The 25,871-nt window shown below is 39.2% G+C and overlaps 2 protein-coding genes and 1 long non-coding RNA gene across 3 annotated transcripts; 1 reads left to right on the forward strand and 2 right to left on the reverse strand.

Moving 5' to 3' along the window:
* The first annotated feature begins 12,553 nt into the window (after positions 1-12,553).
* LOC113134504 (lymphotactin-like) lies at positions 12,554-13,873 on the forward strand. Its single transcript, XM_026313910.2, has 3 exons — positions 12,554-12,939; positions 13,054-13,168; positions 13,489-13,873. The coding sequence occupies exons 1-3, from the start codon at positions 12,825-12,827 to the stop codon at positions 13,718-13,720; spliced, it is 462 nt and encodes a 153-aa protein (XP_026169695.1). The 5' UTR covers positions 12,554-12,824; the 3' UTR covers positions 13,721-13,873.
* Positions 13,874-17,699: 3,826 nt separating this feature from the next.
* LOC117152751 (C-C motif chemokine 12-like) lies at positions 17,700-18,550 on the reverse strand. The gene is made up of 3 exons (XM_033325668.1): positions 18,295-18,550; positions 18,052-18,160; positions 17,700-17,839 (listed from the first exon to the last, which is right to left on the reverse strand). The coding sequence occupies exons 1-3, from the start codon at positions 18,446-18,448 to the stop codon at positions 17,713-17,715; spliced, it is 390 nt and encodes a 129-aa protein (XP_033181559.1). The 5' UTR covers positions 18,449-18,550; the 3' UTR covers positions 17,700-17,712.
* A 751-nt stretch (positions 18,551-19,301) lies between these two features.
* Positions 19,302-23,782, reverse strand: LOC117152754 (uncharacterized). The gene is made up of 3 exons (XR_004463289.1): positions 23,734-23,782; positions 22,541-22,612; positions 19,302-19,350 (listed from the first exon to the last, which is right to left on the reverse strand). It is a non-coding gene; the product is annotated as an uncharacterized LOC117152754 (long non-coding RNA).
* Between the last annotated feature and the right edge of the window lie 2,089 nt (positions 23,783-25,871).

The following is a 25,871-nucleotide window of genomic DNA, read 5'->3' on the forward strand; positions in this document are numbered from 1 at the left end:
CCATAGGTCACATGATGCCCTGGAATTTTTTTTTTCCCCCGCAGGCAAATGTGATGTGACCATGTCGTGATTAATGGAAAGATCATGACCACAATTATATTTGCCACGAGTAACATTCTTCTATCACGCCTCTGTCCCAAATGAGGGTCCTGAAAAAGCTATAAAGCTGCCAAGCACATGCTGATTTACACTGAAATTCTGTTTTACCCCCTCCTGGCCATGTGTGTAGCTGTAGATGTGTGTGTCAGCTTTTGTGTTTTTTTTTTTTTTTTGTGTGAAGCAGCCACCTCTGCAGATTTGTTACGGGTCCAATTATGATGATGATTTGTTCTCTGCAATGGCTTTACTTGGATGACCTAATTTCCTCATTGAGCATGAGGAGAAGAAAAAAAAAACATACTAGTTTTTTTTTCTTCTCCTCCTTCTCAGCCCTTCCTCTTTTTTCTTTCTTCTCACTGTTCCTCTGCTGCTGCCATGATCATCAGGACGGCAACAAAACATTGCTGTCATGCATTCCAGCAGTGACGGCGTGACACAGCCCCTTAAACCCTTGTCACTCCCTCTACCACACACATACACATGCATGCCCCCAGATACACACATCCTGCATGCCTTGTGGAAGAGTGATCTTGCTCATGTAAAGCATCACTTCTGCATAATGACATTTCAAGGCTTCACACACACAAACACATGCAGTGACAATCCACTGACAGAGCTGAGTGACAGCAGCCTACAACGAATGCTTGAAACGTGTCATGCGTTTTATGCACTTATAAGCATAACTCTATTTGCATCTGTCTCTCTTTTTGTGCCATTCACTCTCTTGACTGATCCTTACAGAATTTATTTCCACAAGGAAGAGCTGATCTCTTCCTATAACTCATTTTAAAAAGAGTTTCTTTTTCATTTGTTATCCCTCCTCTTTTGACCTGTAGATTCTCACCCTTCACCCTGCTTGGCCTGGCTGGGTCAGCTATTCACTTTCTCTGTCTTGTTCAGTATAGCAGCCACACTATTCACTTCCTTATTCCCTTGCAAACCCTCTAGCTCATTGCAAGTATACTGAGAGCTCCTCCCTAAAAAAGTAAGAACAGTTACAAGTTTGGATAAGCGCAACAGACAGTGCAGCAGGAGTGTGTGTAAGTGTGTGTGTTTCACACATGTGCCATTGGCAGCAATCGCTTGTTTGACAAGGGGCAGAGGTGATGACAGGGTCGTCTGCCTCGCCAGGAACTCCCCCCATAGCCACCACACTCTATATACACCCACACCCTTAGCCCTATTCAAAACCACTCACTCATGTGGTAATGTCTCTATTGTGACAGCCTGAACGCTTTATGGGCAACAGCTTGGTGCTGGCATTTGGGCAGAGGCATTAGTGTGTATATGAGCGTGTGTGTGCATGGCTGTGTCTGGCTCATCCGCTGTGGAATCTATCCATCTTCAGCTCGAAACACTGAAACCTCAACTTCTCTTATGCAGACTGGTGACAGATGAGCAGAGAATTGCAGAACAGGCGTTGGGAAGTAGAGGCTGTTTCAGGCACAAAGAATAAAGGACAAGATTGCGCACACACACTCACATGTACAGTCAACACACACATCATACCACTTTACTCCACTCTTATTTTCTGACTGCCATCATCTCAGTTAAGCAGGCAGAGCAATTCGTCATGTCAGAGAGCTCTGATGCTGCCATACAACAAAAGGTGAAAGGGAGTGTGGGAAAGGGCTGATGCACAAAGCCCTTCCTGCCCCCGTCTGCCTCCCTGTCTCAGTTGCACATACGGGACGAGAGCCACTTCAGCATCCCCCCATCTTGTAGTCTCCAAGTCCCCCATCTTCAAAAAACACATCCAATATCCCTAAACACAGAACTTCCATATCCCATGTTCATGGTACCATAGCTTGTGGCACAAACACTATGAGGAGTGAGGTTATAATTTTTACTCTGACCACCATTCCTAAAATGTGTGACTTCATAGGTAGTGTTCACAAAATATCTCAAATCAGGCCTCTAGAGCCCCCCGGAGAACCCAGTCCAGACAGCCATTCAGCCAGGGAGATAGAGGAAGGAAGAGACAGAGGGACAGAGGGAGGGAAAAAGAGATAAAAACAGCTATTCAGGGAGGAAAATCTGCCAGTTCCTGCCAGCTCTACCCATAAAAGAGAACAGAAAAGACGGAGGATCTCCTTAAGACTGATGCCAGCTATACAGACAGAGAGGCAAATAAACATACAGACAGAGAGATAGAAAAGCTGAAAGAGGAGCACATTCACACTGCTCCAAGTGTCTTCTCATTTGGGCCATGTTTCTGCACCTGATTTTCTGTGGTTGCTGAAGAACAAGATGTTGGGACACACACACACACACACACACACACACATATGCATAGACAATCTGCTGACTCGTAGGCAAAGTGAATGCTGCCTGGCTGAGCCCAGAGGAAGGATATTTATCGTAAGCCTTTTGGAGAAGAGCCGTCAGTGTCTTGTTGTCTCAATCGTGTCTTTCTCACAGAGGAATAATTTAACAATCAATGAAAACTGACCTTGTCTTCCCGTATTACAATCCTGCCAGAGCTGACCTATTAGCAATTGTTGAGAAAACATTCAGATTTACCCAAGGCGATAAGGTGAGCAACAATTGAACAGTAACCTGGAACACAAGGTCGTTTGCAAAACATTTTTCGATTAAATAAGAAAATTTCTATATTTATATATCTGCTCTATAGCTACAGAATTGTCTTGAGTTTAATAGAAACAAATATTTATATGCTGGGGCGTTTACGATATTTGCTTCAGGTGATGTCACATTGTATCAAAGGCATTAAAAGTGAAAAGCATGGATGGAAAAAAGGAAGGATGGGGTCATCATGAGTAATTGGCATTTGCCCAGACAGTGACAGTGTTTTGGCAGAGGGAGGAGGGAGAGATGGCCAACTCAGAACTCAATCATTTCCTCTTTGCTTAGTGCCTTGAATCGATAGACTGGCCCAGATCAAAGAGAATATGAATAGGGATTTAGGCTTCACTGTCATACATATGAATCACAGAACTGCTGTCAGCACATTTCTAGTTTTATTGTGATCTGTAATCATCGACTCCTCTGTGACAGGTAATCCTTAGTCCAAAAGTGTTTAACCAGCACAGGTAGCTGCTGAGGGAAAATCCCACCTTAAACTGTGATGATTTCTTTAAATAGGAATATTGTCAGAGGTATACACAGTATAAATAATGACATTAACGATGGCTGAATTTTATTTAACTATTTTAGTATTGGGGTCCTGGTATTTTTGCATGCTGACACAGGGCTGTTGCATTTATATGACCACGAGTATATGGGTTATGCCCAGGTTTGCGGACTATTGCTCCTAGGATTTTCAATAAGTCCTTATCTCAGAGTCAAGAGACCTGAATAGGATAGCTGGAGCATGTCCTTGACTCAAGTAGGCTTGGTAGTCATCAAAGCAAGAAATATGATGGTAAATTATGCGATGATGATCAGCATACTGAAATAAAGGGAAAACCTGATCTCAGTAATGCAATACAGATCATAAATTGTATTACTGCTTGGTTTCTACAACTCCTGAGTAGAGGGAGAGGCAGAGTTATGTGTATTTATACTATGGCAATTCTAAATGTCTGCTGTAAAAAAGCCACTAAAGTTCACACGTTTTTGTTGACGTCATTAAAGGACCTGTCCAACACAGAGCACAGACACCAATAATGGTTGTATGTTTGTCCACGTAAGGGCAACAAGTTCAGTAGCAGAGATAGTGGGATAAATAACATTATTGCATTTACAGCACAAAGGCAGCCAGATTTCCTGTTGCGCTGACTTAATTCAGTAAGGCGAGCTGCAGGTGTAGAGAAAGTCAGTCTGTCTGTTGTCAAATGTCAAGTTTGAGTCTGGAAACCTAAACTCAAAGTGTCTGACAGCTGCAGAAACCCTATACATATTACATAAGATTTGATCCCACTATAAAATTAAAATAGTTATTGTAAGTGTAAAAGAAAATTTTGAGATTTGTTTCCTTCATAGACGCAAATAATGTAGACAGAGCAGATGCAAATGTTGGTCATGATTTGTCACCATTTCTCTTGGCATGGACAGGCCTGCACTAATGGACAGACAGTGTGTCCTAAACAAATTAGCTCCATTACTAAGAGACAGACAGCAAGGGTGAGAGACAGATACAGAGAGAGAGAGGGAGAGAGAGAAAAAGAAGCAAAGGTTTAAGATAAGGGATGTAAAACGGAGATAAATGTAGTGAAAGGTAAACAGGAAGAGGAGCAGGAAAGAGATTTATGCCTGGTATACAATGAGAAGGAGCGAAGCTGTCTTATCAGACGAAATTTTGTATTTGTGATTGTGTAAGTGTGAGCCAGGCTAGACATCTAAGCGCTTCGAGCCCTCGTGAGAGAGGGTAAATGTGCATTATCGCCCATCCATCACTCGCTCATTACTCATTCACTTACTTACACTCAGACACACACAAGGAGCACATACATGAATGCTGATATGCCCTAATACGTGCACTTAACACCAGACTGGATGCGAGTGAGACACATTTATCTCCATGCAACTGTGGAAACGATGCTGAGTGCATCTGCGAATGTGTGTATGTGTGTAAGAGCGAATGTGATCTGCCAGGTTTCAGGTCAAAGCAATTCTCTCTCAAATGATTGGTTCATAATCTGATTGACAGGCAGACTCCCTCCTCTTCTCTGTTTTCTCTCATTCTCATCGTTTGTCATCCTCTTTCATTTTTTCTCACTATCCCTCCCTCTTGCTGTATACTTTCCCACATTCCTACCTCTCCTATCCTTGTCTGCTACTCTTTAAAATCCCTCCACCCCTTTTTAACATCGTTTGTCCTCTCCGCCCCCTTCGTTTTCCTCCATCCTCCCTCCATCCTGTCTCAACCTTGATGATATAAACACATCATTCTGTCTATGCCGTGATCGCAATACCTGCGGTAGCACCATTCATAACCACAACACCTCTGCCATCTGGGAGTGTGTGAGTATGTGTGCGTAGAAGCTCCTCACTAAAAACATCTATAAAAATGTGCCCTCTACGGTCCAAGTGAATGGAAACAGATGCACACAAGCCTTTCCTACAGTGGCACTGTAGTAGCCTTGAATGTTTTCTGTGGAATTACTACAGTTACATAGAGTATTGTGAAGTTGAAGGTTGATGCTTTTCAGCACTGACATAGAAATATCCTCAGGATCACCTAGTAGTGTAATCTTGCTTTGGTTTCTGGGTTCACATGGAATCATCTTTGTCTTTTTGAAACACCTGCATACAGATAAGATTAATGGTGTTTTTCTTCCAGCCAAAATCATTTCTGAGTCTCTCTAATGAATGTCCAGCAAGTACATTCACTGCTTTAATCTCTGTCTCTGCACTTATTTTATGTTATGCCACTACTGGTCTCTGTCTAATGAAGGCTTAAACTGCTTTAAAAAGCCAGCCCATGGGAATAAGAGGGAGGTTACATCATGGATACTGTATCGGTTCATCATAGAGCAGGTCTTTAGTCATGTAGTGTGTGGCAGCGGTTTGACAATTGTTGAATGGATTTCTATGAAAGTTACCTAACATATATAGACATGCAGATACACAGGTGAAAATTTTAGTTGGGCTTGTGCCTCAAATAATGACATTCCTTACAGCATCATCTACTTTATTTGTCATGCTAATTAGCAAATGTTAGGATGGTAATGTACTGAACTACTATAGTGGACTTTGCTGTAAACATTATACTTGTTAAATGTCAGTATGTAAACATTGTCATGTTGAACGTGTTAGCGGAGTTGCAGACACATTGAACTCAAAGCGTGCTAGCGTTCACAACTTCAGATCCATAGCCTTCCTGTTGTATGGCAGGCTTAACAACTAAACCACCATGCTATAATAAAAATGACAGGGTTAATAACTGTGATAAAGTTGGCAATAAATGTAATAATTATAATCATAAACTTTAATTTTATGGCACTTGTCTGAAAGGAAAAAGCAGTTTTAAAATGATTCTAAAAGGAACACTCCCCAGTTTATTACATTTATATTGTTGGGGCACTCACATGAGACAAATAATGAAAAAAGGAATAGTTAAATTTGAATCAGCAGAGACTGGGACATCTTAACTTTTAGTCTCTGTAGGTAAACTCCAAATATTTTGGATCCTACATTTCCAAGTAAACTATTTGCATGTTTTTCTTTGACCCACTGTGCCAAGTTTTCATCAGGGGTTTTTTTTCTCAGACTTGACAAAACTCCTTTAGAGCCACAGAGGACATTATTCAACTGTTTGCACAGACTGAATAGCATTCCCAATGATGAGTAAACTGATCTTCATTTGCAAAATTGGTGGAGTACAAAATTGTCTTAAAGGGAAACTCAGAAGCAAGAAGATCACCATATTGATCCTCCTGTGTGAAAAAAGCCCTCCTCACCAACAGAGAGCCTGTTAGAGCAATAAGAGAAGATTTTGAGGCTTGACTTTTTTTGTGTTTGTGTGCTAGTTTTCAGGTAACTGTATGAGAGAAACTGATGTGAAGTTCAAAGTGAGCTGCACATATGCTGTCTGCATCTATAAGCTTGAGGCCACTGTGCCCTCATCACATAGAGGGTGATCGATTTGCTAGTCCTCAGTAAGAGCAGGGCTTCCCTACCTCTGACCAATGACCTTTTTATAGATTATTTACAGTTGGAGAACTAACAGGCCCGAGAGCAAAGCAGCGATACAAAACACACAGATGCACACACATGTACGCACAGATATCAGGATGCAAAAGAAAAATGCTTTACCCGGGTCTCCTTTGACATTATCATAGAGATTTAATGATATGCTATGGCCCTCATTTAAACACTTAGCAGCTGCCTGGGATCTATAGTGCCATGTCACTCGACAATCAATATTTCTTGCACACACACACACACCCTGGGAGGAATCTCTCTTATCGGGAAACATCAGATCAAGCAGATACACTTGAATAGCTATTGGGGCCAGATTGACTCACAGTGAGGGGACTCAGGATCAATGTTTTTGCTTGCAAGTGAAACTCATCCTGTTGTGTTTGAATGTGTGTATCCAGGGAGTGCTTGCCTGCCCAGCCAGCTGTCTACTTATTCACGGCATATTAATATTAAGTTGGTGGTGGTGAGGATCAGAGGGACAGACCCAAAGCCCCAGATCAGGCCAAGTGTGTCCATGGACTCGCCTGACAAGAGGAGCTCCTGGTCGAACTCCCCCCGCTGGGCGAAAGAGACAAAGACAAGTTCCTGTGTTTCCAAACATGGGCCCCTCTAACCGCCCAGAGGTCAGGAACTTAGAATAATCTAGCTCAAGCAGGAGAGACCATGCTTTCTCATGCATACACACACACATTTAGGGATTAAGGCTTTAATATGACCCTGCTTAACCTAGTGGAGGAACGAATGTTGCGGTGTCACGGGGGAAGAGAGGGCTGTAGGAGGATAGTGAGTCTACGTAGGAAGAAAGATAAAAAAGTGGTGTGGTGGGAATGAAATGGCCAATCATGGGACATGTGCTTGACAGACAGAGAGCGCGTCTGCTGAAAGACAGAAACAAGAAGCAAGAGGGTGAAGTATGGACTGAATAGACTGTGTGATTAAAGCAGACAGATGAAGAGAGAGGGTGATCTTTCTGCACTGAGTCATGAATGAGCTTGGTGGTCTAAAAGAGACATATGCTCTTTGATCCTCTTGTAATAATGTTCCTCAAGTACAGCGTCATCTGAAATGCCCCCACCAAAGGGAAACAAATGACTGACGACCAGACACAGAAATCAGTCAGGCTTCTGAATGGTTTTTAAAGCACAGTTTCAAACTAGAACCCCATGTTTAGGCACTGTAGTGTCAAGAATGGGAAATATAAATTATTCAAGGCTAGCTGACATTTTATCTCTTTAGCCTCTCGATTCACTGTGTTGCCATGAAGAGCAGAATAAAGTCAGTTATAGCCTAGGGGTTGCTGTGGTTGTGTTTTGCCACTATAGACTACTGGGCTCAATTTGGATGACTTTCTCAAAGCCTGTCAAGCTCAAGCTTTTCAGTCACTCACTGCAGGGGAAGTGCGCCATCTAGTGCACAATTAGTAAGCTATGAAGTTTCACAAAGGAAATGAATTTACAGAGTAGTGGATTAGAACAGCAGATAACTGGTGCATTAGACATTTGGTGAAAACCACAATGCCTGACTAAAACACAAAAAAAAAAGAAAAAAGATTAACAGGGTGGAATCTCATGGCAAGCACCACACAGTCTCACAATATCTCAGAGCCCTTCAGTTTTAGTAGAGCACTTCTACAATGTTTCTGTTGATAACAATCCATAATGTAATGACAGTTTTCTTTCTCATCTTAGGCAGAGCTGAGAATTTTAAAAAAAATGCCATAACATTTGCTCAAAAACAGATTTTCACAAATAAAAAAAAAAAATTAAAGCGAAGACATGAATGGTTGTTTCAAGCAGCAAGTCTCCTGCAAGGCAAAGTCATAAGATTAGGAAACAATGCACAGTGCACCTGTGTTAGCTCATATTGTACTATAGTGGTGCCACAACTTTGCAATAAACTCTTGCATCATATTTAGATGTCAAACAAAAGACATAAATGTTTCTGTTGCCAGCAGCCACCTTGTAGCATTAATATCCTCTACATTATATGATATTACAGCATTTTAATGGTTTAAATAGACTACACCTTAAAATAAATCTGCTGCAACAAATATGATTTCAAAATTAACACTGTAGGAACATTTCCAAAATAAAATGTACGAGTCCAACAACAACACAAAGCAATAACACAACAGAAAAAAGTGGCCTCCCCTCCCTACTAATGGGCCCATTTTACCAAATCTGAGGAGACGAGTGGACAATTTGCTGTCTATAATAGCATTGGCCAAAAGAGACAAGTTACTGAGGCGGTGAAAACCCGCTCCATCTGAAATGATTGTGCTGGATCAGCTGTGGCATTGCGCGCCTCCCAACCGTGAAGAACTGTGGGCTGAGCGCCGCTATAATTAAAGCGCTTATTGATTAGACTTTACGCGCTCCTGCGTCCTGTGGACTGTGAGCCGGAGGCGCAAGGCAGATCGGTCCCTCTCACAGACATTGAAATCACCTCAGAGCCACAAGAGCAATGTCTATGCTAATGTCTATGGTAATATAGCCCGTTATAGTCGATTATTGACGTTTTTTTCTAAATGGACGGTTGATCCACAATTGAAGCTTTGTGTGGAGGGGTCAATAGCAAGGAGAGCAGGAGGTCAGTTTCATTTCAGCTCCACCGGTTTCAGGAAATGAAATGGGAATGACTTAGTTAATTGAAATATTAATTGGAAAGTAAATGGTATTTCTCAATTCCAAGTGGGATTTCTGTTCATCCCCCTGGTATTGAACAGAAATATATGCGATCCATCTGTAGAGGCCCAGAGGAATAAGTCAGACACCCTTATTTGTCAGGGATCAACCTCTTACTGGTTTCATTTGAGCATTTATCGTTTATCTACCTCTTATCTTTGCTCAGGCAGTGTGTGTGTAGGTGACACAAACAGAGAGAGTGATAAAAATGAAAAGAGCACAACACAATAAAAATCCTGAGGTAAAATAAAAGGTACAAGAAGAGAACTGGCTATACTTTGTCTGCTGGAACAGAGAATAACAATGGTTGATGGTTGATGGACCTCTGGTGGGTGCTGGTGCTGGGTTGGGCCAGTGCAAAGCAGAACATCATGCAATCAGTCTGAGAAAGGTCGGCGTATTGATCGGCGTATATGGCTCCACTGTTACATATCAAAAACATCTCTGCTCTTTCCAACACTTCTCTAGCTCTAAAAATGACCTGAAGTGCATTGCTCTTTACAAGAGTCCATCCCCAGACGGCCGTTCGGCCTGTCACACCGAGGCACCAGTGTCTTTCAGACTTAAAGCCAGACACATAGCTCTTTGTTACAGCATACCTGGCCTTTATAGAAGTTTTCTGCTTGTTGTTCTTACTCAAGATGAACTTATCTGTATGTATGCAGACAGAAAGGAGAGGGGGTGAGTTAATCAGACTGTGGGATCATTATAAATTTGTAAAAAAAGAAGACAGAATCACATATCTTTATCTTCCAAAACGAATCAGTACTATTCCTCAGTGTTGGAAAAAGGACAAAATTAAACCCTAATCTGTCTGGAGCTGGATCTTTTTTTTGAAAAGAGATAGCAGACTCGGCCAAATACATCTGTCTGATCACACACTCCTTTAATTACAGGTCTCATTTGCCATGCGCCACTCACATTGTGTCTTAGCCTGTAGGTGTGCACGTCTGTTTGCTTTATGTCGTGTACCAACCACTGATGTGTGTCATATCAGAAAACACGTTTTTTAACCCCAGCCTGACCCTAAAAGCACAGTTTCTACTGTATCAGATCGGCACAGAACAGTTCATTGCCAAGAGATTTAGGGCACATGAATATGGCGTACGTGGGTGTACATGATCAGAAAGTTGAGGTTTGTGGCAGAGGTGTTTGGTTTCCTTGTTCCTGTTCTCACCTGCTCTGTTCTTACTGATGCTTAGGGTTCTGTTGAACAAAATTCTCAATAACTGCAGCTTATATAAGGACTTGACAATTCCCAGTCATTCATTTTCATTCCCATCTGCAGTCAAATCGGATGAGGCTATGAGAGTCAGTATTGATTATAATTTCCTGCGACGTTGCGTTCCAGTCTCCTGCTTTATCAGGAGACTAATTTCTATCAGCTACGCTGTCAGTGAACCAACAGCCCTGACCGCTGCCCAGAACAACAACTAATGAGTAAGAGAGGAGCAAATAATCCAGCATTTCTCCCCTGACAAACAGCTTGCCACAGGCATGATAATGATGAGATTGGGATATTGGGTGTGGAGATATGTGAATTTTGTTGTATGTGTATATGCTGAGATTATCAGTGAAGGCATTTCATTATGTGTGTGTTTGTTTTTATGCGTGCCTGCATGCCTTTGTGCATTTGTTTATGTTCTCCGGTGTGTGTATTTGTATGCTTGGTGAAGGCATACACCAGCCAGGTTTTTTTTTTTTTTTTTTTTTTTTTTTTATTATTTCAATAACTGGACATTTGGGTTTGGGGACTCAGATTCGCTTTTGTTGACTGAGGGGCATGAAAGGCCTGAAGCTAACATTTGCTTTCCACCCAGACAACAAGTCTATAGCCAATCGGGTGTTTATTTTTGCTCTCATTGTGGAGCTGGTATAATGATGTGCTGGCAGAGATGTACCAAAAGGGCCAGAATCACACTGAAGTTTTAGTTTTCATGTATCATTCATGCGGATTCACCCCTGTTGATTCACACACTGGATTTCAATGGGTCTTCTCTGCGTTGCTGTTTATCTCTGTGCCTTCTTTGTACACTATCACCCTTACCTCCTCTATATATCTCATTCACTCTCTGCTTTTTGGTTTACCCCTTAATCCATCCTCAATTTCTGATTTTAGGCGTTAAATCAAGTCCATTATTTTGTTGGTTAGCCTGGCTTTACGGTTGGTTAAAACTTGAGGACTGATCCAGGCTTCTTTTTGAGAACACTATTCATGGCCAATCTTTCCTTCATATGTGCCCCTAAACTAGACTATTCAATATCCCCTATACATTTTTACCCTTTTACTCCTCTTGGCAATTCCAGTGTCAAAAGAAAACTGCTGCTTTTATCAAAAGTAATGCCCACCCCACAGATAGATTCACCAGTTCTGGCTTATTAGACCTTAGCTAAAGCCGCAGTCACGCAGTGGAAGGAAATACACCCCTTACTCAGAGCATTCGTGTCTTGTTCCAAGAAGCTTAACTCTGTTGCCAAAATTAGTCACACCAGATGAACTGTGTAAATTACCTACATTTGTTGTGTTATATACATGAACGATAACCCTCTCAACTAGATGGACAATAAGTTTTGTGGACCATTTTATACTCTTGTAGGGTTTAATACAACTCACCATTGTCACTGTTGAGAAGGTTTAGCTGTCAAATAACCTAAATGTGCATATCAGTTTACTAACTTGGAGCTTCACATGCAGGTTTACTTTAGCCTTTGCATACTAAAAAATCATTTCAACCACAAATGTGCACCATGGTCGTGCAGAGGTGTTAAACAAACATGTTGTGTGAATGGTTCATAATAAAATGAAAGTTAAACCTGGTGCAAAGTATTTTGGATAAGCAATCATTAATGCATCAATCCTCTCACCTGACAAACCAAAAACAAACTTCCCAGGACCTAATCTGACATTTAATAGAATTCATGCAACTTTTAGCTACAAAACTTTTCATAGTCTTTTATTGGTGACTAGAGAAGCAGAGACAACTTGTGGCTTTCACAGTGAGTGTGAAGGAAAGTGATGAGTATTTCTGTGTGTACACATATCTAGGAGCGCTTTTGAGTGATGCTATGGTTGTATTTATTGCATAGTGGGCAGATCTGTGGTGAAGGGTCTCTTTCTCATCTTTGTGTTGAGAGGTAAACTCATTGTTTCCTCTCCCCACTATGCACCACAATGACTTATCCTCCATGGTGACGAGGTAGAAGTGAGGTGGGGGAGAGGCGGAAACAACTGTGTTTTAAAAGAGCTACCACACAGATCACGACTTCAATGACAGAGAGACAGAGAACTCTGCTAATTGGAAAGCACTAGGAGCATAGAGACAACACCTGCTCTGTGAACAAGAGTGTGTGAAGACCGGTGCAGACAACTAGTCAGCCAAGCAGCAAGATTATTTTCTGATTGAGTCAGGTTGTAAACATTTGTCCTGAGAGATGCTGCACTCACCCTGTGAAGGACAAAGCCACGGTGTAATTCTGAAGATGAGATTGAACCTGGTGTTAGGCACCCTTCTTTGCATCATCACATGGATAAGCTTGAGCCATGCAAGTAAGTACTGAAAAACTTACTAAACTTTCCATTGACCATGTGGTTTGCATCTTTGAAAAATGCCATTAAAATGAAGGGATAACCATTATTTCTTTCTCTGTCTGACTTGTTTAGCTCACGGACCTGTGCAAAACTGTTGTGCAATGTGGTCCACTACCAGGCTTAGGCATCGCCAAATTAAGAATTACACCATGCAGTCTGGAGGAGCCTGTCCCATCAAAGCCGTAGTGTAAGTTGTCCTGCTAATTTAGTATACAGAATTCAGCCATACATCAATCTAAAACAAACATCCACATGTTCTTCCAATAAATGACGTTATAAGATTGTTTCAAATTGTCCACAAAAAGCAAAACAGAAACCCCACACTTTCCTTACCTCTAATCATTTCTTTGTGTTTTATTGTCCTGGTCTGTCTAGCAATCCAGGAGTGATGAATACAAATTCATTTTTGCACATTGGAAAAATCTGTGCTTTAGAATAACAGGGATTCTGTTTGCAAGGAGTTAACTTGTACTTACAATGCCGTTAACAGCTCATGATCATTTCCAGGTTTCATACAGTGCGTGGGAAGAGAGTTTGCTCCAACCCCAACATCCAATGGGTAAAAGATGCCATTCTGAAGGTGGACAATGACAAAAAATCGGAGGAAATGAATGAAGAAAGATCAGCAAGGGACACCACACCAGCATTTTCCAGTACATCTAACAGCACACAACAGACAGCAGGAGTGGAAAGCAGGGGGAAAAGGACAGGAAAAGGAGGAAGGAAAATGTGTTCCTGAGAAACCATAAGATTACCATTGTCAGCAGACATTTGTCTTTCCAATTAGACCTTTGGACTATATCACATTAACAGTAAAAAAAAAACAAAAAACAACAAACAAAAGCTAAATGCCATATGTTTTTGTATTAGTGGCTAAATATATAATATATCTAAATATATTTTGATCATACCCTATTTTTATGAATATATGTTTATTGTCTATGTATATAATATATTTGGACCATTCCCCCTGTTTTTCCTAATAAAGTCTTCTGAGTAAATGATGTGTCCTTGTTGAAACATATTCTGAAGCCGAGCTGACTTGGTTTACTGACAAAGTCAAAGAATTTGACTTCTCAGTAAGTCTCAGTGTTTACAAGCGGTGCACATAACAAAAGTACAGGAAGTAAATCAACACAGAAGCTAAGAAGAGATAACAAATGTAGAATGTAGACAAAGATGAGCAGCATAGATACTGTTATCTACACAAATATGTATAAACAAAAAAAACTAAAATAAAATCAGCTGTACGGTCCATCGTTTCTGTCTTGTTTGTTACCCAGTCCAAGCGAGACTGTGAGGTATGAGAAGCCTGTTTACTGTGATAGGTTTGGTCATTTGTTATATCAGGAAATGCCCCATAGCATTAAACTTACTTGTTTTTGTGGTATGTTATCAAATTGAGAATCAATATGTTATGCCCCTATGTGACGCATGCAGAATACCACAAAAACCTTTCAGAATGTGACAGAATCAATGGAAACTTGCAGATAATCATCAATACATGTTAATCTTCACTTTTCTAATCAGTCATTTGCTAAAAATGGCTTTTTAAACACAGTGAAACTAGTCTTCTGCGGTTTTAATTGCGTTTTTGTATTTATTTTAGACTTTTACATTTACATCTACCTGTCATTTCGTAGCTATTAGAAAAATATGGTCACAACTTACTTTATTATACATTCAATTAATTGAAGATATGTTTTAAAAAAAATCAGTCAAAAGTAAAACTATCTATTGTGATTCTGGAGTTTAAGAGTGATGCAGTAAGTAATATGTGTGATAGTTCTGTTATGTGTTAATATGCCTTCTTGTTTCAGAAGTGCGTTTGGTATGAAACTGTGGGGCTGATGTACCACAACGTCCACCACATCCTGAAGGCTCAAATACACCTGTAAGTGTGTGTTCATTCTGCAGAACATTAGAGGAACTGTGTCCTGTCTTCTAAGAATATTAAACACCAGCTGACACAATCTTTGAACAATCTTTCGGTCAGGTAGCCTAATGACAAAAGAGTAAAATGCATGTGTGGGTGAAAAGATATAAAGTAACACTTAGATTTACAAGATTACTAAATAACCAAATGGACAAAGCTGGCAACTATTTGGTAAACACAGTGGAGCATTTAGTTACTAAAGCACCGCATACATTGCTCAGGAATTGGAGGAAACCAAATCAGAGCTAAAGCAAGAGTGGTCCGTGCCTACTGTAAGGCACGGGGTCATGGCAAGTTGCTGATTGATGTCATACCATTTTTTTACACACACACACACACAAATCAGACCTGCACATTCCCACCAAGTAAGTCCCATGTGGATGAATAATAATCCAATTTATGCTGTTGTGACTGCTGTCGTGTAAGGAACTTGAAAAATAATGTTGTTAAATATACACAGTACTGCATAACAGAAGTTTGTTTCATATAATGACTCTCATAGTCTCATGGGGTTGTTTGTTTCTATGTGGCCCTGTGATGGACTGGTGACCTGTCCAGGGTGTACCCCTGCCTTTCACCCAGAGAGAGCTGGGATAGGCTCCAGCAGATCCCTGTGACCCTGGTTAAGGAATAAGCGGGTATAGATAATGGATGGATGTTTTATATACTATACGGCTTACTCTTACTAAATACTACTGTATTTAGCATAATTTTGCAGTACAATAATGATACTGTCATGATACATTGTCCAGTAAAAATATATGCAAAGTCATAGTACTGTCAAGATCAGAACAAAGGCTCGTGCTTTTAGGTATACAGTATATAAATCACATTAAAATTTACTACATTACATCCATATTCACATATTTTCATTTAATTACCTTTAATGAAATGTAATCACTGAAGAACACAGCCAGTCACATGGCAACAGTGGTGGGCTACTGATGAGGGAGTGGGGAAAACCCATTACGCTGTGGTTCAAGCAAACGTTGATCGTCCTCAAACATGCTCCACTCTGAGCCCCTGACACCTCCCCCGGCCGCAGCACACTGACACCAAGCTGTACTTTTTCTCTCAACCTACACATCGTAACACACTACACTGTTTTTTTTTTTTTCATACCTTTTTTTTCAAATCACACATCATTGTGTTAGCACCAGTGAAAGATGGAAACATGTGAACTGAAAGCCCCTAAACTTCCACCTGGTCAATCTAAAACCCACCATGTCACACTATTGCCAGGAGGTGAGGTGGAACATGGTGGCCACTAGAATATGTGCAAATTATTAACTGACTCACCCCGAATGACTAACCCATGAGCCAAATGCACTTTGACCTTTGATTAGAGAAATGTTTAAGTAGGGGTTGACACTTCATTTAGTGGTTTTAAAGGCATTTTATGAGGGTGGAATTAAAAAGTGAAAGTACTGATTTGACCTAGCTGATTAGACTTACATATATTGTTCTAAATATATTTTTGTATGTTTCATCTGCAAACTGTCACTACAATACTTTGTAGTGAAACCCCATAAGCTACACACTCCAAGTCAACATTAGAAGCTTTATAGAGGAAATCTTATTAGGAACTTGGTTTTTCACACAGACACTGCAGATATACTGTCCACTATCCTGACAAGAGAACAAGAATATGAGGATTATACAGTATAAGAATTTCAACATCTAAATTTGTTACTCAAAAGCTAAATTGCTTCCTTTAAAGCATGACTCAATGGAACGTGGTTTGAAATGATCAGATATAATAACAAACCAAATTTTCAGACTTATAGCGAAGAATGACCCACCAACTGAAATACCTATGCCCCTATTAAACTGTATCTGATTAAAGATCAAAACTAATAATCAGGGTCAGTCAAGGAACTGCAATCTGGAAAGTAGTAGAATATATATAACTTAATTTCCTCAGGTACTGTACTTTTCTACACACAGAGGTACAGGTACTATATTTGAGTATTTGTTGCCATGTTTTTGGCACCTGTAGTTAGTAGTAACCTAAATTGAGATGCTATATACAATATGCATTACATTACTTACAGCTTTAGTAGTTTAACACTCACAGGGGCATTACTCTGCCCTGATTATGTCTGCTTTTCAAACTTTAAGTATATTTTTCCACTAATATTCACATACTTTTTTAACATCTAAAATCAAGAGTTATTTTACAGCGTTGTACTCCCACTTAAGTAAAGCCCCTGAATACCCCCCTCCACCACTGGATCTAGGCTCCATTCTTATTATCCTGCTGGAAATTTTTAGATCCCCTATTTCCTGTAAAAATCTCCACCATCTTTCACTCCACTAAGAGTGGCACCGCTCTTTGACTCAGCTGTGTTACCAAGGTGAATATCTTCACCTGGTGGTATGTTTATGAAGATGAAGTCTATGAAGACATGAGATATGGACATCAGTGGAGATTCTGAGATAGACAGTGCCTGTATTTTTGCTTCATATATACAGCCAGTCTGTCATGCAACTCACAATTATTTTATTAGCCAGTTTTGTTCAGTGTTATTATACACCTGAAGTAATGTTATTTACATCATTTACATTTATACAAAATATCAGATGAATGTTATATTGATAAAAAGACATAAAAGACAATACAATAGAATATGCAATAGATATGACTTTAACTTCATTAAAATGAGGTAAGAAATTTGCAGAAAATGTGGAAAAATATAAAGTCTTGAATTCAGTAACAGACTAAAGAATGAATTTCCAGTTGGGAGTTATGGCGTTGTCATTTTCTTTATTTTTGAATCATGGTGGACATTGTGTCAGTTTCGGCGTCGAAAGATGATATTTTGTAGTTGCCAGTTCTTTCCATCCATGTAGGCCATTGTAGTCTTTGTCTGTATGTCGTTGGGGTCAGCACAGATTCTTTTGTCATTGATCATGTTGAAACTGTTGAAAATCCCCACAATGCAAAGTCAGTAACATGTTGCAACATTTCTAAAGAGGAGTTGAATGTTTAAAAAGTGTCAAATATCTGTAAATTGTACAATTGTTGTCCTGAAATATAGTGTGGCTAAATGATTTACATTAGTTTTGCTGGTATCAAAAGAGCCAAGACCATGTCAAGACAAATCTGACAGTGAATAAATTTGCTGACTTACACCACTGCTTCTAAAGGGCACGATGGTTCATATTGTATGTAGTAACTCCGAACCATCTCTCTGTGGAGTGTAGTTTTGGAAACCTTGCGACAACAGCTTGCTATTCCACCTTTGATTGAAGACGAAAGACTTTTTTATCATTGGCATCATTACCACAATCTAGTATGAACATACACTATACCATGCGTAAAATAATACATAAGTCAAATATATACACATGCAAGAAAAGTATACTGTCCTTACCTTGAGCTGAAGCTGTGGGCACCATGATAGCTACGAGTAAAAGCGAGATAAATGTGAACCTTGCCATTGCGTGTCTGAGTAAAACAGATATGATTTGCAGTCTGTGCTGTAAGCCCTTTTTAAGCCCAGCAACACAGTCGACACATTCATTCATGCCACTTGCAGCTCAAGCATGCTGCACCCACAGATACATAAACAGCTGGAAAGTAGAGTGCAAGTTTCCTCCCACAGTAGCTCACCACTGTGGTCCTCTCCCCTCTACTCACTCATCTCTAGTGGTCTGAAGGCAACGACATATGTTCCATTGAAAGAGGATGTGGTTTTTGCATTTTCATTTTTTATTTTTTTATTTTTTTTTCATTATATTTATAATTCAAATTATTAAATGGAAAATACATGTAATTCCTGTAACACTTCATTCCATTCATTTTAAAGGATGCACCTTTAACACTTTTCTACACAGAATAGTTGTCCAGATATATTATATACTATAGACTACATTATATACTATAGTGACAGATATACTGTCACTCTTAATATTTTCCTGTTGATGACAACATACTTAGAAACAAAATTTGTTTTTGATGGTTGGTCAGTATAAATTACCCAGTTAATTTGCTGGTTTGTTTGCTATAGATGTATAGGTTGACTATGTATGTAGCAGGTTGACTGAAATGTGTACAAGTCAGTAGTTACACAAACACACACAAAGTTAAAACCTTTTATATATTGTACCTGCAAAGGTTAAGATGAATTTGCGTATATTATCATTCTCCCTTTCTAACAGGGAAGTTACTAGGTTTTTGAGGTCAGTTCTTCTCTGTGCTACTGACGCTTCAATATTTCTTTCTGCAACCACATGTATACAGGGGAAGAAAATACATGCCCTTTCATTCGTCTCTATGGCCTTTGCAACCATATGTAAGGTTATACACGCAGTTGCACCAGATACACAAATACTCCAAGTAAATGTTGTTTGTTCCACTGAAATGCTAATGTTAGCTTGCCTCAGTGCTAGCTAGCTGTGTGATGCAATGTATAGGGCTATTTCCATGGCTGTAAAGGAGAAAAAGACAATAGTATTTGGTAATGTTGTATTATAAATGGCAAACTCATACTAAGGTTACAACTAAAAGCTATTTTCTTGATTAATCTTGACTTAGTTTTAAGCATCATTAAATCTATCCATCCATCCATCATCTATACCCATTTATTCCTTAACCAGGGTCACAGGGATCTGCTGGAGCCTATCCCAGCTCTCTTTGGGTGAAAGGCAGGGGTCCACCCTGGACAGGTCACCAGTCCATCATTAAATCATAATAAAAACAAAAATGACTAACCCTATGATGGAGGATTTGGATTTGTCAGATTTTTCACTTGGATTCCAGGTAAACTTTAAAAACTGTATATGGACCCTAAAATGATCTAAAATTATGTAGTTAATCAAAGTAGAAGCTTCACTGAAAACTCGACAGAATTCAAACTACCTGTTTAATGGTAATAAAATGGTAACCAATTTATTTTCTACTAATTTAGTATTTGAAATTTAAATTCAAACCATTCTGACCAAAGACACAGATTTTATTATTTATTTAAGAGCCTTTCATTTTTTACTATATTGAGGAGGATTTAAGCTGTGAAGGATGATTATAGTTAAGGCACTTTCTTCAGACTGTTGCAAGAAAAATTACAGCATTTTTCATTTATTCAAATGCCTGCGACAACATCACACTCAAGGTTACTTGTCAGAAACCTCTATTGGCCATGAACATTATGATTCTTGCTTGTCAGGAGGAAAGGTGGAAGTAACATGATGTTGTTACAGCAGCAGAAAACCTCATCAGTGCTCATTTGCTGTATGTGCTCATTTCCTATAACCAACCAAAGATATGCTATGCCTACATCTAACCAAATGTTGATCAGAGCAAAGGCAGTCAGAGAACATGTAGACAAATAGTTGTATTTTTTAGTTCTATATAGTTTGTAATGGTGATAGATAACTGGTTTTGAAGGCACATGCATGGTGATATATGTCACTCTGCCGATATGAGCAGACAAGAAAAGACTCATATGAAGTATGTGATTTTGGAAGACAATGACATTATCTTTTCATTTAACTTGGAGGAGCTGTTCACTCCGATGACACAGTGGTGATGTGGTTAGTAATGGCGCCTCACAGCGAGAGTTCTGGTCTTTATATGTGGGAATGTACATGTTCTGTCTCTGCGTGGGGTTTCTCTGAGTACTCCAGCTTCCTCCCACAGCCCAAAAACATTCAGATTAGGTTGGTGAGTGGCTCTAAATTGCCTGTAGGTGTGAATGTGAGTGTGAGAATGGACCCTGCCTCTTGCTCAGTTTAATATGAGATTAACTACAGCCTTTTTCTGAACCTCTACAGGATAAGTGGTATGGATGGATGGAGCTGATCCCTGTGAACATTGTTGTATTTATGTGTAAATTGTATTGTTGTTTTCATGAAGCAGCTCTTTGTATATCATTAACATCCTTATAGTTCAGTACATAAATGTATTACAACTTAATTGGCCTCCATAAATAATACGTCATGCCAGCATAGAGAGTAGTGACTGAGATTCTCTTAATCAAGTGTTAGGACTAATAAAAATAATCCTAACATCATAATGCAAAACATTTGGTGGATTGTCACTCATGTGAGACAATTCCACTGCAAAAGTAGATAACACTTGTGAAGTGGAAATCATGATCACAAAACTAGAGCTATCTTACCTCTGAAGCTGGTTTTCTGTCACTTTTGGAATGATTTGTAAGTGGGGGGTTTTTTTCATCCTGTTTTTATGAATCAGGATTACTGTTGCCCCTAGTGCAGTGATTTACTATAGGGTTGTTATATGAAAGATTGTACTATATTGTCCCATCATTTGGCTGCAAGTAAGAGTCCATAAAGCTATTGATATGAGCGAAGTCATGACATAGTGGAGCTGCATAATTAAGTGACTTTACGCTCTGTAGGATTAACAACCTTAATGTAAGAAAAAAAAAACTTGTCAATGAGACATTTAAAAAAGGAGAACTTTTTTTTTTCAATTCACAATCCAGAAAGTGCAAACCATGTTTCACAAGTTTATATCTTTAGTGAAGCTGATCACATTTTTTATGCTTCCTTCCTCATTTAGAGTAATCATTTCTGCTTCTCACTGACAAGGAAAGTAGGTTTCATTAAAAAACCCCAAATCCAGTAAAGTCTGTATCCGCTGAGTCAGCTGCCAACAGAGGCTACTGGTCATTGTATAAATACAATAATACCAATTATTTTACATTATAGTATTAGAATATTAGACCATAGATAAATATGTCATTTGGGAACAGTGGAAGCAGATGACATTTACATGCAGGTTACACTCCAAATATCATCTAATATTAGGTTATCATTAAAAGCTTTTATTGCAAACAAATGACCTAAAAATTGTCCTTCTGTATCAAATGCAGTATGTGAAAAGACAGTTTGATGACGTTCCAATGAAATTTTCTCAAGCCTTCTTGTTTAAAGATTACTAATATTGTGTATTTCACGGGTTGATAAGGATTGATAACATTGATGCTGATTTCCTAATCAGCTCCTGAGTTTTATGAATAATATAGTGCAATATAATAAATTATACTGTTAACTAGGTGTCACGTTGAATCTTTGCTCTACATGGAGTAGATAGCTTACATACAGCAAAGATACAGGATTAATCCTTCAGGCCTCATTTTAACATTTGCTGTTTTATCAAATGAACTAAAACACCAGTATAAATGAAACCTTTAAACACAAAAAAACATGCAGTGAATTTGTCTTTCTGCAAGTTTTTGGTGGTAATAACAGATCCCTTAAACCTGAGCTTATGGCTTAACTGATGCTCCTGTGAAATGAAGCAAAAATTTGGACAATTTTTTTAAAGAGGGAAACTGATGAACAGATGAACAGGCATAGCATTCTTGAGAAATTAAGCATTGGGCATCACCTTCCTGAGAATCACCAAGAAAGAACTTCTCCTTTTTCTGACCTATTTGTTCATTTATTGTGTAAAGATCTGACATTAAGTCTCTATGAATCAGCTCAGTTCATTATAAAACTTGATCAACAGCAATGACAGAAAAGTCATTGTAATCATAGTCACCATCACACTGTCCATTTTTAATGCAATTTGATGAAAATATAGAAATGTGGACGCCTCTGATCTGTCATTAAGTTTAAATGGTTTGTGTGCTAATGTAAAATGCTTACCAGTGTTGACTTATCCTTCTGCATTGCACTTTAATTTGAGTCCCATGTGGCAGGAAACACTGTACCAGAGACCTGTGGGTGGACATGGGTTACAGTGATGTATTCTAGTCCCTGCTTGTCATGAATAGATGTCAGAAGACACAGATTATTTACTACCCTTTTAATTTTTAAGAATAATGTCAAATCTTCAAATTGTATAAATTATTATATTAAGCAAATATAAGCCAGACAGAGCAAATCAACTGAATGATGTGGGAAAATAAATAAGTGTAAATGGCAGTAAGTGACTTGAATGTGGCTCTTTTAGGTTATTTTGCACCCCCTGAAAAAAACACCCCTCCCTACTATTAAGTAAATGAGTTATTCAGTAAATCAAGTAATACATTTCTATTTGCAAAATCATTTTAATTGTGTAACCTTTGTAATTTGGCTAAATGACAAAGGTCCCATTGAACAAGTTGACACAGTGACGCAAGAACAAATGACCAAATTTGGATAGAGGATGCTCGGAAACCTGTGGTTTGTGGTGGAAAACCTAGGATCTCCTTCCTTCCTCTTTTCTTGCCCCTGTACTGACCATGGCTGTCACTAGCAGAGAAAGAAGAGGGATAGAAAGACATGACACATTGGGTAGGCTGACCGGCACATGATGTTCCCTTTCCATTATTGCTGGATCAGCGTGATTTATACGTAAATGCAGTTATTTAACACTTGACCATTAGATTATATTATACGTGGTTACCTGCTCGGGTTAAGAAAAGGAGGTTAATGTTAAGATAATATGTATGCCCATTATCTATATTCTTGCTTAATATGTTCAGGGTTATGGTGGCTGGTGAGGTGTATCCCAGCATGCATTGTGTGAAAAAACAGTTAAGACCTGCCAGGTAGCCACATTTACACTTGTACCGGCAATTTATGTTCTAAATTGTTGGGATCTAAACCTACATTTCATTAAAACACACACAAACGATTTAGGAATAAATAACTCCACACACAATATGATAATGTGAATACACTGGTAGGAAATATACTATGGGATGCAAGTCGTCTAGAACTGCTGTAAACTATTAGTCGATAGTTAGTGGGATAGTTAGTTCATTATTTATAGTTAGTTATGTATTCTATCCTATCCTACTTTCCTGTTACTAGCAATAATAAAAGTAGCAGAGAAAGTAATAAGAGTCAAAGACCTTAAGAATAGCTGCACTGTAGCCTTAGTTTGGGTAATTTCCTTAGTCAGTTAGGTCACTGTCATGATGAAATCACAGAGATGGAAATGATCAACTACATTGTCAGACAAATGGGTCCTTGGTCCCACCCTGATACAAACACGCACACGCACACACACACACACACACACACACACACTGTAGAAAACTCGAGAGACAGTATATCCGGTTAGCGTTCTTGGTTCCTCATTTTACAGTATAAAACCTGGAGGTCTGGTCTGAGCAAATGAGTCGTCTTCATCTGCCAGATACACCGGTCAGCTTCAGCAAAGAACCTCTGGAACATCTCACACACTAACCATGCAGCTGTTCATCAGAAGACTGGCATGCCTCGCTGTCCTCGTCAGTGTCCTGGCAATGATGACCACGGCTTCTGGTAAGTAGCCTATCAGACATCCTGCACCATAATCCATTGCTGATCTGCACCAGGACAATAGAGTATACATGTTGTATCATTAAATTAAGAATTCACATTTGAAATGGTTGAATTAATTGAGAAAAATATTAATACTGTATGCTTATAATAACAAATCTTTTTTTTTGTTCCCTGAAAAGTACCAAAAAAAATAACCAAGTGCTGCACTGAGGTCAGCATCATGAACATCACTGCTCCCATCCTCGGCTACAGGATCCAGAGAAGGAACTTGCCCTGCGTCCGTGCTGTCATGTAAGAACCATCTCTTTAGTTTACTAAACAGACAGAGATGATCAAAGCCTTTAAATATTTAAAAATGCAGGTTATGAAATAAAACTTGTATTTTTTTCCAACCAGATTTGAGACCACAGAGGGAGAGGTCTGCAGCCACTGGAAACAGGACTGGGTATTTGAGAAAATCAAGGAGCTAGAGTAAGTAGGCTTCATCTCTGTCATATGTGTCTGTCATATGACATGTTAGAAAATGACTTGGTTAAGCAACATTTTAATCATTACCTCTTGTCTGTATGTTTTACAGGCTGGCCCGCAAAGCAAAGACTACTACTACTTCCCCCACAACCACCAGTCCATAAACTGCAGTCCTCTCCACCACAAATATCTCTAGCCAGTTTTCTTGAATTAATTTAAAATATTTAAAATGCTTCCTAATGTTGTACTGTAATATTTAATATTTATTACTGGCACTATTTATTTGTCTCTGCTATTCTTCAGCTTACAGAAGGATTAACAGAGATGAAAACGGGTCCATAATGTACAGTGCAAAGTAATACACCTGAGAGTTATCTGCTGTTTTGCTATAAACAAAATAAATGTTATTTTCCACTTTTCATTTATCTATACTTGACGTTATTGTTGCTTGATATTGGAAATCAAAGGTAGCTGTGCTTACCAAATGGCCTTCTGCATCTCATAAGACTGTACTGTATAGCTGAGAGTTGTTGAGACTCCAGCAGAGCAGATCAATGCTGCCATCTTGTGAGGGCATGAAGTTACTGCAGTGCAGTTTTCATGGCAGGAGTGTGTCATTAAGAGAGTCACCTTGAGTGAGTGGGTCACCAACCCCTTTGGGTGCTGCTCTGAAATAGCACAAGAAGCTGCCTCCCTGTTAGTCATGTCACACATCTGCATGAGCTCAGAGGGCGTGACAGCATCCTCATGTCACGCCACTAAAACATTCCCCCTAGAGAGCAGTGGTCTTTGAAATTTGCTGGCTTACTGTCATATCATATATTTTGCAAAATATATCCTTTATTAACCCAGATTCCAACACTGTTCAATGTAATGTAAAATCACTGCTACTGCTGAGCATTCTGGCATTCTGTTGGTCATCTTGGTTTGGAGAAATGGTTGTTGCACTTACACTGTCCGACCACTAGGGTCACAGAGTATGGAATGACACACTAGTGTCCACTGTAGTGGGTGATGTGCAACTACACAATCAGAACCCATGCACATACAAGAAAACTGCTTTTAAATAGCTGTCCACTGTAGTGGGTGATGTGCAACTACACAAATACAACCGATGCACATACAAGAAAACTGCTTTTAAATAGCTGTCCACTGTAGTGACCACTTTAAATGAAAGGGTTAATATTAAGAGGCCCTCCCATCCAGATATTTATTACATGCTTCTTAAAAAATGTTATATTGTACAAGCATGTGT

The sequence above is a fragment of the Mastacembelus armatus genome, chromosome 17 (genome assembly GCF_900324485.2).
Source record: "Mastacembelus armatus chromosome 17, fMasArm1.2, whole genome shotgun sequence".
Lineage (NCBI taxonomy): Eukaryota > Metazoa > Chordata > Actinopteri > Synbranchiformes > Mastacembelidae > Mastacembelus > Mastacembelus armatus.

Excerpts from the sequence above, each read along its gene's own strand:
- LOC117152751 (XM_033325668.1), bottom strand. The coding sequence starts at position 18,448 with ATGAATGAATGTGTCGACTGTGTTGCTGGGCTTAAAAAGGGCTTACAG. Across the intron at positions 18,161-18,294 it reads GCCCACAGCTTCAGCTCAAG|GTGGAATAGCAAGCTGTTGT; the intron begins GTAAGGACAGTA and ends CTTCAATCAAAG. Across the intron at positions 17,840-18,051 it reads TGCCCTTTAGAAGCAGTGGT|TTTCAACATGATCAATGACA; the intron begins GTAAGTCAGCAA and ends GATTTTCAACAG.
- LOC113134504 (XM_026313910.2), top strand. The coding sequence starts at position 12,825 with ATGCTGCACTCACCCTGTGAAGGACAAAGCCACGGTGTAATTCTGAAG. Across the intron at positions 12,940-13,053 it reads GATAAGCTTGAGCCATGCAA|CTCACGGACCTGTGCAAAAC; the intron begins GTAAGTACTGAA and ends TGACTTGTTTAG. Across the intron at positions 13,169-13,488 it reads TGTCCCATCAAAGCCGTAGT|GTTTCATACAGTGCGTGGGA; the intron begins GTAAGTTGTCCT and ends GATCATTTCCAG.